This window comes from Haliotis rufescens, unplaced genomic scaffold, assembly GCF_023055435.1.
Source record: "Haliotis rufescens isolate VD_foot unplaced genomic scaffold, xgHalRufe1.0.p SCAF_11, whole genome shotgun sequence".
Classification (NCBI taxonomy): Eukaryota; Metazoa; Mollusca; class Gastropoda; order Lepetellida; family Haliotidae; genus Haliotis; species Haliotis rufescens.
In genome coordinates, this window is record NW_025963791.1 from 15,580,668 (window position 1) to 15,593,553 (window position 12,886).

Genomic DNA, 12,886 nt, shown 5'->3' on the forward strand with positions numbered 1-12,886 from the left:
AAACTCCTAACATGACTAAGTTATAATAAGTCGATGTGTGCGAGTTCTACTATCGATGCAAGGAACACATTTATATCGGAAAGAGTATTCCGGTTTTCAGTCAGAACGAGGCGTTGCGATCAACAAGATGGCGTCGTTAGACGAAAATTCGAATGCTGTGCTTCAAGGAATCGCTAGACACATCAATTGTTTAGCTGAGGAAAACCGAAATACACGAAAGAAAGCACTTGAAAGTATCAGAAGTGACACGCTTGGACGAAAACCGCCACTCGATGCCGACGAACACGTTCTAATATTCAGTGAGGTGTTGAAACCTGTCTTGAAAATTCTATCGGATCCTGTTGAAAAATGCAGAGAATTGTCGATAAGTTTAATTTCTGATTATCTAAAGTTAGTAGACAAGCCAGACGAACACTTGTCTTACATTGTACCAGTTCTTTCAGCACGATTAGGTCAGCAAGAAATAACCGAGTCGTCCGAAGAGTTGCGGTTGTCACTTGTTGAACTACTTGTTCAAATCGTAGAATGTTCTGGAAAAAGGATGGCTATCTACCTGGACGATGCGATCCGAATTCTTCAAAGAACTATTGTCGATCCATATCCCGAAGTGAAGAAAGAGAGCTGTCGATGTTCATCAAAACTAGCCAAAAGTATCCCTGAATATTTTCATATGCAGTCGGAATCACTCATCAAGCCACTGATGTTGACTGTCTCGCATCAACATGCAAAAGTCAGGACAGTTGTTGTGGAAACAATAGGTGAGAATTGTTGAATCATGTCTGTATTTTTGCTATGTTTTCAACGAGAAAGATTAATAATTCTGACTAATTGTTTGCTCAAAGCACATTTGAGTTTGATTGTTGCCATGGTTACACGTCATTGACAACACAATGTATGTGTGTTTAAGGTACTGATTCAATCTTTTGAAAAAAGTCAGTTTATGTTCATGTAAAGTCTAATTTCTGTCAAAATACTGTTAAGTTTGTAAGCCATCATGTGCTTGTTCAACAATACCCATCACTGATATTAGCATAATTACTTCAAAAACATATATCCCCCTATTATGGGTTTGTGGACACTTAGGAAACATTTGTTGTTTTCTCACTAATCATGTGAACATCTGTAAAACATCTTACTCACTTATAAAAGACAACTTTATCTTAAAAACAAGCCATCTGAGTACTTACAAAGTCTGTGACGCCACACCCATAATTTTAGCGCAAGTAATCGTGATAAACATGACCGTCTGAAAACATATGATGTAAAAACACCTATGATCGGACGGTACAGTATTGATTGTCAAAACATACACTTCACTGAGTATTGTGTCAACTAGGAACTGTCATTCAATATGGAAATGGGAAAGCCGTGGAAACAGTGACGTCCCACCTAGCACAACGCCTGTTCGATCATTCGCCAGTGGTGAGGAAAGCAGTGACAAAGGTAGTGGGTGGCTGGCTACTTGATCTTCCTGATCGGTATTCATTCCACCACAAACTGATACCTCTCATCCTCACCAGCATCACAGATGAACAAACCGATATCAACGAACTAGCAGACACATTGTGGTATGACATAGGTAAGTAAATTTCACTTTGACAAACACGTGACAGTGTTCGAAAGGTAGAATGAAAGTCAAGGGGTCCTCGTCATAACTCTGATGTTATGGGGTCCCTTGATATGAATACCATAGGGGCATACCACAAGGACCCCTTGACATACCTTACATAATTTCTGATGCTGCATGATGATAGTGACTAATCAGTACTCAAAATTAAGGGAGGTTCTTCGGGTTTGCTCCTGTAGTATTTGAAACTAGGGACCCTCTAAGTCTGCAACTTTGAACATTAAGACAATGACAAAGACCCCTGTGTTTTCATGCTTAAGTTTGAACACTGTTAATAATACACTTTTTAGATTCAGATCCAATCAGATTCCCTTTCTCTTAGCACTTGCATTTGCTTCAAACAAAATGGTGGCATCCTGTCAAAACGATCTGATCGATAATCGCGATCTATATTGGAATAAAATGCCCAGTTGGTGATACACATGCTCTGCAAATCATGCAGTCGACCGAAATGGGCATGTTGAAATCCATGTTGTTCATGAACCGGATGTCTAGTTCATTACGAGATTTGCATAGACTCGTTAGTCAACCCGATAGTTATATTCGGTAATGCCCTTGCCACAGGAAGATCCATCCCATCATGATCATGTTTTTGGTAGCACCAAATATGGGATTGGAAAACTTAACTACTGGTAAAGTGAAAATTTAAAATAATTGTTGTTTCCATTTGTATCATGATGTATTCATGTATTAGTTGCTCAGTTATGGATTAACATAATTATGGATTGCAAATATATCAAAATGAAAATTTGAAGTTTTGTTGTTGTGTTGATTTTTAAGTTTTAGTGGCATGTCATAGCAGAATTTTTCATTAACTTAACCTGTTTTCTTGTACATGATGGTACATGTGTGATACATGATGTTTAGCATGTTTGGTACAGTGTAGATCAAGATTTTCCATTCTGGATAATGGTTGATCATCATTATTTGTCCCAGGAATGAAGTATGAGAGAGAAAATGAAGAAGAGATGAAAGACAAGATAGATTTTGCAGCTGCCAATCCTACACACTATCCTCCAGATGGTCAGTTATTTACTTAATCTGTGTTAGCGTAAAAGCTTTTATTATTGTTTATCTTGCTAATATATAATTACAGCATTTTTAGGATAAGAAAACTTTATCATATTTGTCTATCATGTTTATAGCTTTGACTTTATTGTGGTAAAGACAACAATTTTCAACATGTCAAATTGCAGACTTGAACATGATGAAGTTGCACAAAAATAAAAAAATCATTTACATTTTAATCATGTTAATGGAAACCCACGCTGCTATTACCTCTTCAGTTGAAAGACCCAACCTTGGATGTCGGACTTTGGTGATGAGACATTTGTCGAAGATTTTACCGGGTAGGTTTACTTCCTTTGAAGAGACATGCATTGTTTTTCTCCTTACTTTCTTCATATATACTGGAATATAATAATAGTAATCTTTCTTCATCATGTTCATACGGTTCAGTAAAGTGTTTTTAGACTAGATGCTTACTTCCAATACTTGGAATAAGCTAACAAAGTAACATTATAACAGTATGCCTGGCATGAATATAAACATATTCCCGGTAGGTCTGTTGCGGGATGTTGGAGACTGGGTGGTGGAGACCCGTGTCAAGTCGGCAGCTCTTCTCTATGTTCTGTTGGTCAATACTGAGGATTACGTGACGCAGCACATGGAGAAACTGGTGTCCAGTCTGTACAAGGCCTGCATGGACGAGGATAAGAGAGTGGTCACTGATGTGAGTAGACAGTCATCATCACAATCAAGGATAGAAAAATTATAATCTGCCCCCAACATGCCCAAAGCAGAATTTATCTGGAAATGATAACAAGCACTGGTCCATAACACAATCAGCACTAGACTATCATTAAAATATCATGGCTAGGACCACCTGCATGGCCTAGTGGATAGAGCATCTTCAGGGGTTTGATCCTAGGCCACGTCATACCAAAAGAAGTTAAAAAAAATGGTACTTGTTGTTACCCTGCCTTGCATTTGGCATTAAGCTTTGAGTCAGTATACTTGGTCTGAGTCGGGTACTCATGTTAATCTCAGTAGGCAAGCACATAAAACTGGAAGCTAGTACAGACTACAAGCAGCCACACATGTGCGCGTATCTTGCTATATAACTGCAATAATTTTGAACATGACACCAAAAACCCATTCAGCCTCACCTATCATGTCTATTTCAAAACTGTTAATACAAAGAAGAGAGTCTGAGATAAAAGATGAGAACATGAGACAGTGCAAAGGACTGTATCCCTTCAGATGTTTATGTTTCAAGGATGTGGTTTCAGATTCAGAGATCAGCTGAACTTATTGGTTACTTTGTGAAGCCAGAGATATGGACCAAGTTGGTGCTGGACAATGTGAAGGCCACACAGTGTTCTGGTTCCCTGATGGTGCTGGCATCTGTCACTCGAGGAACTTCCAGGTCTGATCTCCATGGATACATGAAACCAGTGGCAGACACACTCGCATCACCAGACATCTGTCAGTCTGTGCAGGTAGGAAAAGATTCTGTGTAATATCTGCAAACCTTGTTGTCTCAATTATACACATCCTCTATATCTCCATGGCTTGCATGTTGGTAAACCTATACCAACCCCTGGATCCATTTCCGTGGTTCCCACAAACTCAAATTGCCTGTCCTTCATTTTTATTAGGCAATTTGATTTGCTATGCTACTCAGCCTATCAGAATACAAGTTACTAACCAGCCTCAATGTTGGGTTGGTGATATCAACAACATGGTGGCCAGTCCCATTGGTTACGATAGTTTGCGAAAAATTCAACATTGAAAAACTGACTGACATGCAACCAGTAAATCGTCAAATATCTTTTTGATGGAAAGGTTTGTCTTTGTGTCCATTAAAACTGGCGGTGGCAAGTCCCTTTGCTACCAAGCATTCCCTGTGATATACCCATTTCCTTTATCCTTATCTCGACGTTTGATTGGTCGATTTATGAAAATCAAGGGCAGTTAATTTGAGATCACAGGAATCACAGGATTGGATCTATGAGCCCTTGAGGTAGAGAGGATGAATTATACATTTCCATTGTGAATTCTGGCATGGTGAAATCATTGAAGTGGCAATTTGGACAAAATTAAAAGTATTGTGCAGCTGATTGTCATGTGAGTGTGGTGATAAGGTGATCACTTGCAGCCAGTTGCCTGTGAACAAACAGTGGATTGTCTGTCTAGTTAAACTTAAAGCAATGAAACTGCTTATGTTGTAAAGCTCAATGGACACAAGAAAATATGGTATTTTTATGTAGTGGCATTTACTTGGCGTCAAACTGTGACTTGAATGGCTTTCCAGGTGGAGGTGCAGCAACAGTTACTGGCCTGTGTGGAGGCCATCTTGAGTGTCATGCAGGACTCATGTCTTGCTGTGTCAGATCAACTCTTCACCATCCTCATCACTGTCCTAGCCTTGACTCAACATGACCACATCAGGGAACAGGTAATGCTGACAGTTAACTATCTCGTCAAATGTAAAGTTTTCCTGTGAATTGTTCATTAATGTACGCTACGACAAAGTGCATTCCCAGCACAGCATCCAGTGTCTGAAATAATTGTCTGCCCGCCTGCCCCTGGCTGGTAACTTTTTTGTTGGGCTGCGTGAAATTTTCCTCCAATGGCCTGACTGTCTGACAGATAATTTTAAGACTACTTACGTATTCAGTTTTATTATAACTTCTTGTAGATTCTCAAGGGAATGTTTGCATTATTTCAACTGAATTTAAGATGTAATTTCGATTTGAATTATTATTGGGATCATCGTCATCTAAAATGCGTCCTTCATGATATTGTTGATTGTCAGGTGAATGAGCTGTTGGGTAAGGTCGGCATGTCGGAGGGCCTAGGTGAGCGGGAAGAGGTGTTCAGAGCTCACACCAAGACCCTCCTCGCCTCATACCAAGAGGACTTCACTGCCTGGACCCTGCACAGTGTGGAGAGACAGGTGTTTGACACTCTCCTCATGGAGGCAGGTCGGTTCACCTTCATCAGCTTGTTGAAAATGTTAAAACTCCTTGGCAAAATATATTTGACATGAAAAGACACTCGGGGAGATTCTCTATGTATCCTAGCTCTTCTCCATGATATAGCTCATAAGAATACTTGTCTGTTGTAAATGTGAACACAAAGGTAGAAATTCATGTTTAGTTACTAGTTACTAGTAAGCATTGTGATGTTTACAGGAAAACCATCCACATTTAACTATGTATTTTAAGATGTGCTCTTACTATGGATGTCGTAACTATTAATGAATTTTAGAATATGGGACCAGTGCTATTTTCAGACTGTTAACCATGTTAACAATACTTTCATCCAATCTTATGTTTCCCCATGTATTATTCCGGAAGTATGCCATGACAAAGTGTATTCCCAATAGGTATCATCAGATTTTAACGTCCAGAGATGGTAGATATACCCTATATTCCATGAAATTATTCAAGAACATAAAGTTCTTTTTCCACTCTGAATGGATATGAAAGTTAAATCATGTTTGTCTAAGCACTTCAATGACAACGTTTTCAGTACAGCATTAGAGATTGGCACTAGTCCTAAAGTCCTTGCCAAGCTGCCCAATAGGTGTCATAAGGACAAGTAGAAATTTGCCATCATTAAGGGTTTTGCTATGTTATCATTATAAGGACTAGTGGACTGAAACTGTTAGTTTCTAACACGGCAGTATAGCTTGTGATTTGTACTACATATCCAGTCTTTGCCCCAAACATTGAGTATACTGGTCCGAAGAGGGCTCTTAGCATTATTTTCAGGAGTCTAGTGTAATCATATGGACTATTACTAGCAGTCACAGACTACATGTTCATGCCAGTGTATGCTTGTCCCTGCAGGCCCAGTGGTCGGTGAGCACTTGGACTCCATCATGCCTATGTTGGTGGCTAACCTCAGCCCAGACAAGGATCCAGAGATGAGACTCAAGTTCTTCTCTCTCCTCTCTCGCCTCATGGTGAATGCTGCAGCTACTGTAGACTCCAAACAACAGTTTGGTGACTTTGCTGTGATTGTGTTGAAGGACATGGTCATACCCAACTGTGTGTGGCAAGCAGGTCGGACGTCGGGGGCCATCAGGACAACAGCTGTCTCCTGTGCTTGGGCTCTGCTGCAGAGTGGTGTGCTCACCAAGGAAAAGGTAAAGGATGGGATCAACATATACTACTCAAAAGAAGTTAAGGATCACCTGATTCTTTCATATTACTATAGTTAATCTCTCATGCCATGACAGATTAACATTACCATATGAAAGAATCGGGTGATCCTTAACTTCTTTTGAGTAGTATATATGAAATTTAATTCCATTTGCTTTTGCCGAATGAAATCCACATGTTCATGGTAGTGATTCAGGTACATCTCAAGCATCCAGTGGGAATTTCTGTGTAGAATAGATCCTCAACAACCCATGCTTGTCGTAAGGGTTGTTGATAGGGTGGATTGGATAGGGTGATCAGACTCTGTGACTTGGTCATTTGTATGCTATTGTACCCCAATGGCATGGGACATTGCTCAGATAACACTAAAAGTAATTTAAATGTTGTGTGTTCGGTCTTTTTAATGACATCTTAGAGATAGCCCAGTGATGTATCAGATTTGCTTAATTAGCGGACAATTCTGTAAGTTTATATGTAATCATTGTAATGAAATTAATCGGGATATGCAGGGTTTAAATGGAAATGAAATTATTTCTTTCAAATTCATTAAACTTTTGACAAGACAAAAGCAGTGCCTAAAGACTTTGTGCTTTGTAGTATTATACTCTGGTTCATGGGAATCACTTCGTGGGTGCAACAGTTTAATGGTATTCTTGATATTCTTTTAGGAATATGCCACCTGAGTGTGTCATGTGTAACATTTTGTGTCATCTGCAGATGTTGCCGGTGGTGGAGGACTTCCTGACTCAGCTTATCAGCACCATCAATGACGGCAACAAAAGTACGCGTCTCATCAGCTGCCGAGTCCTCACCCGCCTTCTGGACCTGATGGGCACGTCCCTCTCACAGGACAGACTTCACAACATGTACCCAGAACTGCTCAAACGACTTGACGACAGCAGTGATGAGGTTCGACTCATAGTGGCAAAAACCTTCCTGGCCTATTTTGACTGCTTTGAGAGTGGTTATGATGTTGGCCTGTATCGTGCGCACCTTGAAGCTGTTTACAGAGGCCTTTTGGTTCATCTTGATGACCCCGAGACGTCCATACAAGAGGCCATCCTAGGTCAGTTGCACTCTGCTACTCTATGTAAATTGTACGCATTCAGTTTATTGATGAATCAGGATGTGTCATCACTAATCTCATTTAATTAATTTTAGTGGGAATTCGTTTGTTGTTTAACGTCGCACTCAGCAATATTCCAGCTATATGATGGCGGTCTTTAAATAATCACGTCTCGACCAGACAATCCAATAATCGAGCATCGATCTACGCAATTGGGATGTAATGACATGCATCATCCAAGTCGTCAAGCCTGACCACCCGGATCCCTTTAGTCGCCTCTTACGACAAGCAGAGTTGCCTTTTACAGCATGCATGGGTTGGTGAAGACCTCGTTAGTGGGAATTCAGTCTTTTTTTGCTTCCATATTAATATAATGAATGGGTGGCCTTTTGGTGGAATGTGTTGAGATTCACAGTTCTGGATCCACTAGGGGTTGGGATTGCAGATCCACGAGCATGGGATTTGGATCACAGATTCACTTATATTATGATACTTGGTAAGCTCCATGGACTTGCTTGTTTCACCAAGGTGGTAACGGCCATAACCTGCTTCATTTGGGGCTTTTTCCTTGGGTAGAACTAGGATAGTGTTCTAAGAGGCACAGATGCCCCTAACTGAATATTTTAAGTTCAGTACCTCAGTATTTTGTTTGTGTTTCAGATGTACTGAAGCGTTCAGCACAAATCAGCCCTTCTATGTTGGTGACCGAAGTGGACAGTGTGAAACATAAACATCGGACAGGCAAATATTGTGATGAACTTGTCAAATTTGCTAACAGTCTGGACCAATAACACCATCATTACTGTGTACGAAGACCATCTCATCATCAGCAACTTACAGTGTCATGCTAGTGTTGCGATTAACAGCATGACATTGATTCATATTTATACTGCCAACACTGAATGAAAGAAAGAATAAATTTCAAAATGAACCTACTTGCCTTTTTCTTGTATTTTTATCATGCTTATATTCTGAATAGGTTGTCAATAAACCCTGTCCCATCAAACCCATCTGGTCTTTCAGCGTGTGAAGCTACAAGGCCCACAGCTATATTCATTTGTTCATATACATCTATAACCACTCCCGAAAAAGACTGACAAAAGACATTCTATTTTATTCACATACACATTAACATGATTAAAATGATTCTGACAATGGTTATGTTTTACCTAAATTGTTTAAACAACCCCACTTTGAAACAATCTGTGTTTTATGCTGCTGATGTTACAACTAGTCTTCCTCAACCATCAAGCTGGAAGAAATGAAATACAACTCAGTTGCAATGTGCAGGCGTTGGACACAGAAAATTTTCACACCATGACTGAGGTTGGTATCTCGATCACATCACTCCGTGTCAACTTCATGTGGGAGGAAAACCTGAAGTGATGCAAATCTTAGAGACTAACCACATTGATGAAATCCACAAGTATGGGTATGGTGCTGATAAACCTAGATGCCTAACCAGGTTGAGTCTGGGATTCGAACCCACATGCACATGTATCAAAAACACATGATAGGGGACACAGGTTCATATATAAGATGTCTGAAAAATGGTTGTGTGCACAACCTCTGGATCCAGCAGTGGAAATCTATACAAGCCATAACATGAACATTAGCAGAATCATGGACAGATCATCTGTGTTACTCCACTTTACACAGCAGCCATGTGGGGAGATGCTTCACTGTCACATGTACAAGAGCTGTGAGGTGAGGTGAGGTGAAATGGGGTTTAATGTCACGTTCAAGATTATTGCACTTATACAGGAACATGCATGTGCCTGCTTTTACTAGTCTGGACTAATGCCAGTTTTATAGTGCTAGCCCACAGAGATAACATCTGGCAGTTAAACATGGATACCCCACTCAGACATATTTAAACAAATATTGTGTAATGAATGTTGATATACACTGAAAGGCAAAAGAAACGTCACTTCTGAAAATACTGATAAAACTTAACAGACACTGGCAGTCACCTGTTCTGTGCTCAATAAACTCATTTATCAATCTACTGCTTCTTTTTGTTGCCTTAAAGTCCATTGAACAATTGAGTTTAAAATGGAGTGCTTTGCCTAAACGCAGCCTACAAAAGTGCAATGGGACTTAGTTGCGGAAAAGTCTTGTCAAAAACATGATGCACGTGCATATCGTGGATAGTATGGGTATAAAAGACACCCAAAACTGTTAAGCTGGCTTTTGTTATTTTGATTCATCAGCCATGCCAAGATTATCAGGAAATGAGAGACAACAAGCGATCGGAAGACTGCAAGCAGGCCAGAGTGCACAGGTCGTTGCAAATGCACTCAATGTCAACGTCAGAACGATATATAGTTTGCAACATCGCCACAACACCACCGACGACCGACCGCGTAGTGGTTGTCCTAGAGTCACTACTCCCAGACAAGATCGGTTCATGATACGCCAACATCTGCAGAACCGATTCCGAATGGCCACTGAAACAGCTTGGCAAACCACCAGTGTGCCATCAGTGATCGTACAGTCCAACGTCGTCTAACTGCCAACAACTTCTCGTGCCACCATCCTACTCGTGTACCTATCCTGAGATATCGTCACCGACTGGCCCGACTGCAATGGGCCAGGCAGCATCAAAATTGGCGTCAACAACAATGGAGAAGAATCATCTTCACTGATGAAAGTCGCTACTGTGTTTCAACGGTGGATGGCAGAGTCAGGGTCTGGCGAAGGAGGGGGGAACATTATGTTGATGCTTGTGTTATGGAACGAGACCCGTGGGGCGGCCAAAGCATCATGGTTTGGGGTGGAATCGGACTAAACCAGAGAGTGGGACCTGTGGTCTTTCAGAATATTGGTCCAGGCAGGGGTAATGACATCACAGCTCTTCGCTACATTGACCAAGTCCTCAGACCCTATATCGTGCCTTTTTTTGCCCGTCATCAAAACCACACCTTTCAGCAAGACAATGCCCGTCCCCACACTGCCAGAGTCACCAGGGACTTTCTCCAGCAGCACAACATCCAAATCATGCCTTGGCCTGCCCTCAGTCTGGATTTGAATCCCATTGAACACTTGTCGGATGAGATCCAACGCCGACTCAACGACGTACGCCCAAGGCCGACAACTGCAGCAGAACTGCGTGTAGCGTTCCTGAAGATATGGGCCCATATCCCAATGGCCTTCATCAACAGGCTAGTCCACTCCATGTACAGGAGATGTGTGGCTGTAGCAGAGACCATATAATAGATGGTCTCTGGCTGTAGACAACGCCCGTGGTGGCCACACCAGGTACTGATTTTGAACCCCCCAGCTGTGATGTCTTCTGGTGCATCCCCAAATTCACAATTTGCAAAAACATTCCCCAGACTGTTAATTTCATGTGGGTCAAACACTGACTTTCCCCGATGTCTTTACTTACTTATATAAGCATTTGAAAATAAAGATATTTATATGATACATCAACATGACGTTTCTTTTGCCTTTCAGTGTACATATAAGTCTTCCTATCATATTTCAACTTGTGTCAAAATTATGTTCTGTGAATAATTTCAAAGGTATCCTTCATGCAAGGGGTCAAAAACTATTCTTGTAGCTTCAGAGTGAGTGAGTGAGGTTTGATGCCATGTTTGGCATTATTCCAGCAATACTGTGGGGAATCGACCCCGGGTCTGGCGTGACAATTAAACACTTTAACCACAAGGCTACCCCACTGCCAGGAACAGATAAGAACACATGTTGCAGGTTTCAAGCTTTATTAGCTTTCTTCTATGTAGATAGAGGTCAACAACTAACAGTTTAACAAGTATCCCCTCGTTGTGGAGGGTTTGCATTGCAGTATAAACATTACCTGACAGTGTCATGAATAGTCACAAAACATATCCACTCTAAACAGTTGACAGTTGGTAAATAAGGACTTGATTATAGACACAACCAGAAGCGCACTTGCGTCAAGGCAGTAGTGGTAGGCAGGCACCTCACTGCCAACAGAAGCTCCAAAGTGTTAAATTGATACAGTTACTTTGTTTCTGTGATAACGGTGTCTCAACTGAACTGACCTGAATGATTCAGACAGAAGCAAGAATGTTCAAATACATGAAGAAAGGATCAACCCTTCCACCAGAATCTCGGCCCCAAACCAGTAACTGCAGTTTATTTTCTCAAAGCATAAAATGACAACATAATTATGTTTTATTAAAATGATGAGCGTGTGACTATCCCTAAAAAGTGATGTTTTTTTCTGGGATCAAGAAAATGACATTAATCAATATAAGGCATATAAGAGAGGGTTTAATAACAAGTGTGTTCATTCCTACACAATACATCTGACAATGAAATAAATAGTTTTTACAAAGACAAGTAGATGTAATGGACGGGGAGACTATCTGCTTGCCTGGACTATATGTAACAGGGCAGTAACAAAATCTGTTCATGTGGGCATGCAGAGTTACCTGCCCCTCAAACGACTTCTGTAATATACACTGTATTTTCAGTAATGGGAATATTTGCACTAAGTATGTCAAAAATATCATTTCTGTCTGTACAAATGTAATATAGCATTTAATTATTCTATACAAACATCACTTGCAGTATCTGTACTCACATTAAAACAAATGTTCCTACATTCAAATGTTCTACATGAATTATATACAAATTCACAGCCATGATAGCCTTCACATCAAAATATAGAGATATAAAAGCATAATATAAAATGTTCCTGAAATGTAACTACAACATTGTTCCTCTTGTTGTCCTCTTATCAAAACTTCCTCCTGGTGAAGACGCATGGCCATTTATATCACTGGGCTTTCACCAACATTGATGTGGTTGGTGTGGGAGGTCCTATCTGGCAGCACTCCGTGGTCGGCCTGCCAGGAAGGGAGTGGAGGCCGTGACTGAAACAGACATCCATCATACATCATGTGTGTCTTACATGTGTCTTTATTACATAGCATGTGTCTTACATGTGTCTTTTTATTACATAGCATGTGTCTTACATGTCTCTGTTTATTACATAGCAAGTGTCTTACATGTGTCTCTTTATTACAT

The 12,886-nt window shown here is 40.6% G+C and overlaps 2 protein-coding genes across 2 annotated transcripts in view; one reads left to right on the top strand and one right to left on the bottom strand.

Moving 5' to 3' along the window:
• The first annotated feature begins 95 nt into the window (after positions 1-95).
• On the top strand, positions 96-8,798 carry LOC124150868 (dynein axonemal assembly factor 5-like). Its single transcript, XM_046523026.2, has 11 exons — positions 96-758; positions 1,337-1,579; positions 2,564-2,650; positions 2,914-2,976; positions 3,190-3,359; positions 3,919-4,128; positions 4,944-5,087; positions 5,448-5,616; positions 6,487-6,785; positions 7,519-7,867; positions 8,528-8,798. The coding sequence occupies exons 1-11, from the start codon at positions 128-130 to the stop codon at positions 8,656-8,658; spliced, it is 2,496 nt and encodes an 831-aa protein (XP_046378982.2). The 5' UTR covers positions 96-127; the 3' UTR covers positions 8,659-8,798.
• A 2,777-nt stretch (positions 8,799-11,575) lies between these two features.
• LOC124150867 (von Willebrand factor A domain-containing protein 3A-like) overlaps positions 11,576-12,886 on the bottom strand; it is a 29,866-nt gene continuing 28,555 nt past the window's right edge. Inside the window, exon 33 of the mRNA XM_046523024.2 lies at positions 11,576-12,732. Within this exon, the coding sequence (XP_046378980.2) occupies positions 12,680-12,732 (53 nt within the window). The 3' untranslated portion in view covers positions 11,576-12,679. The remainder of the gene's footprint in view (positions 12,733-12,886) is intronic.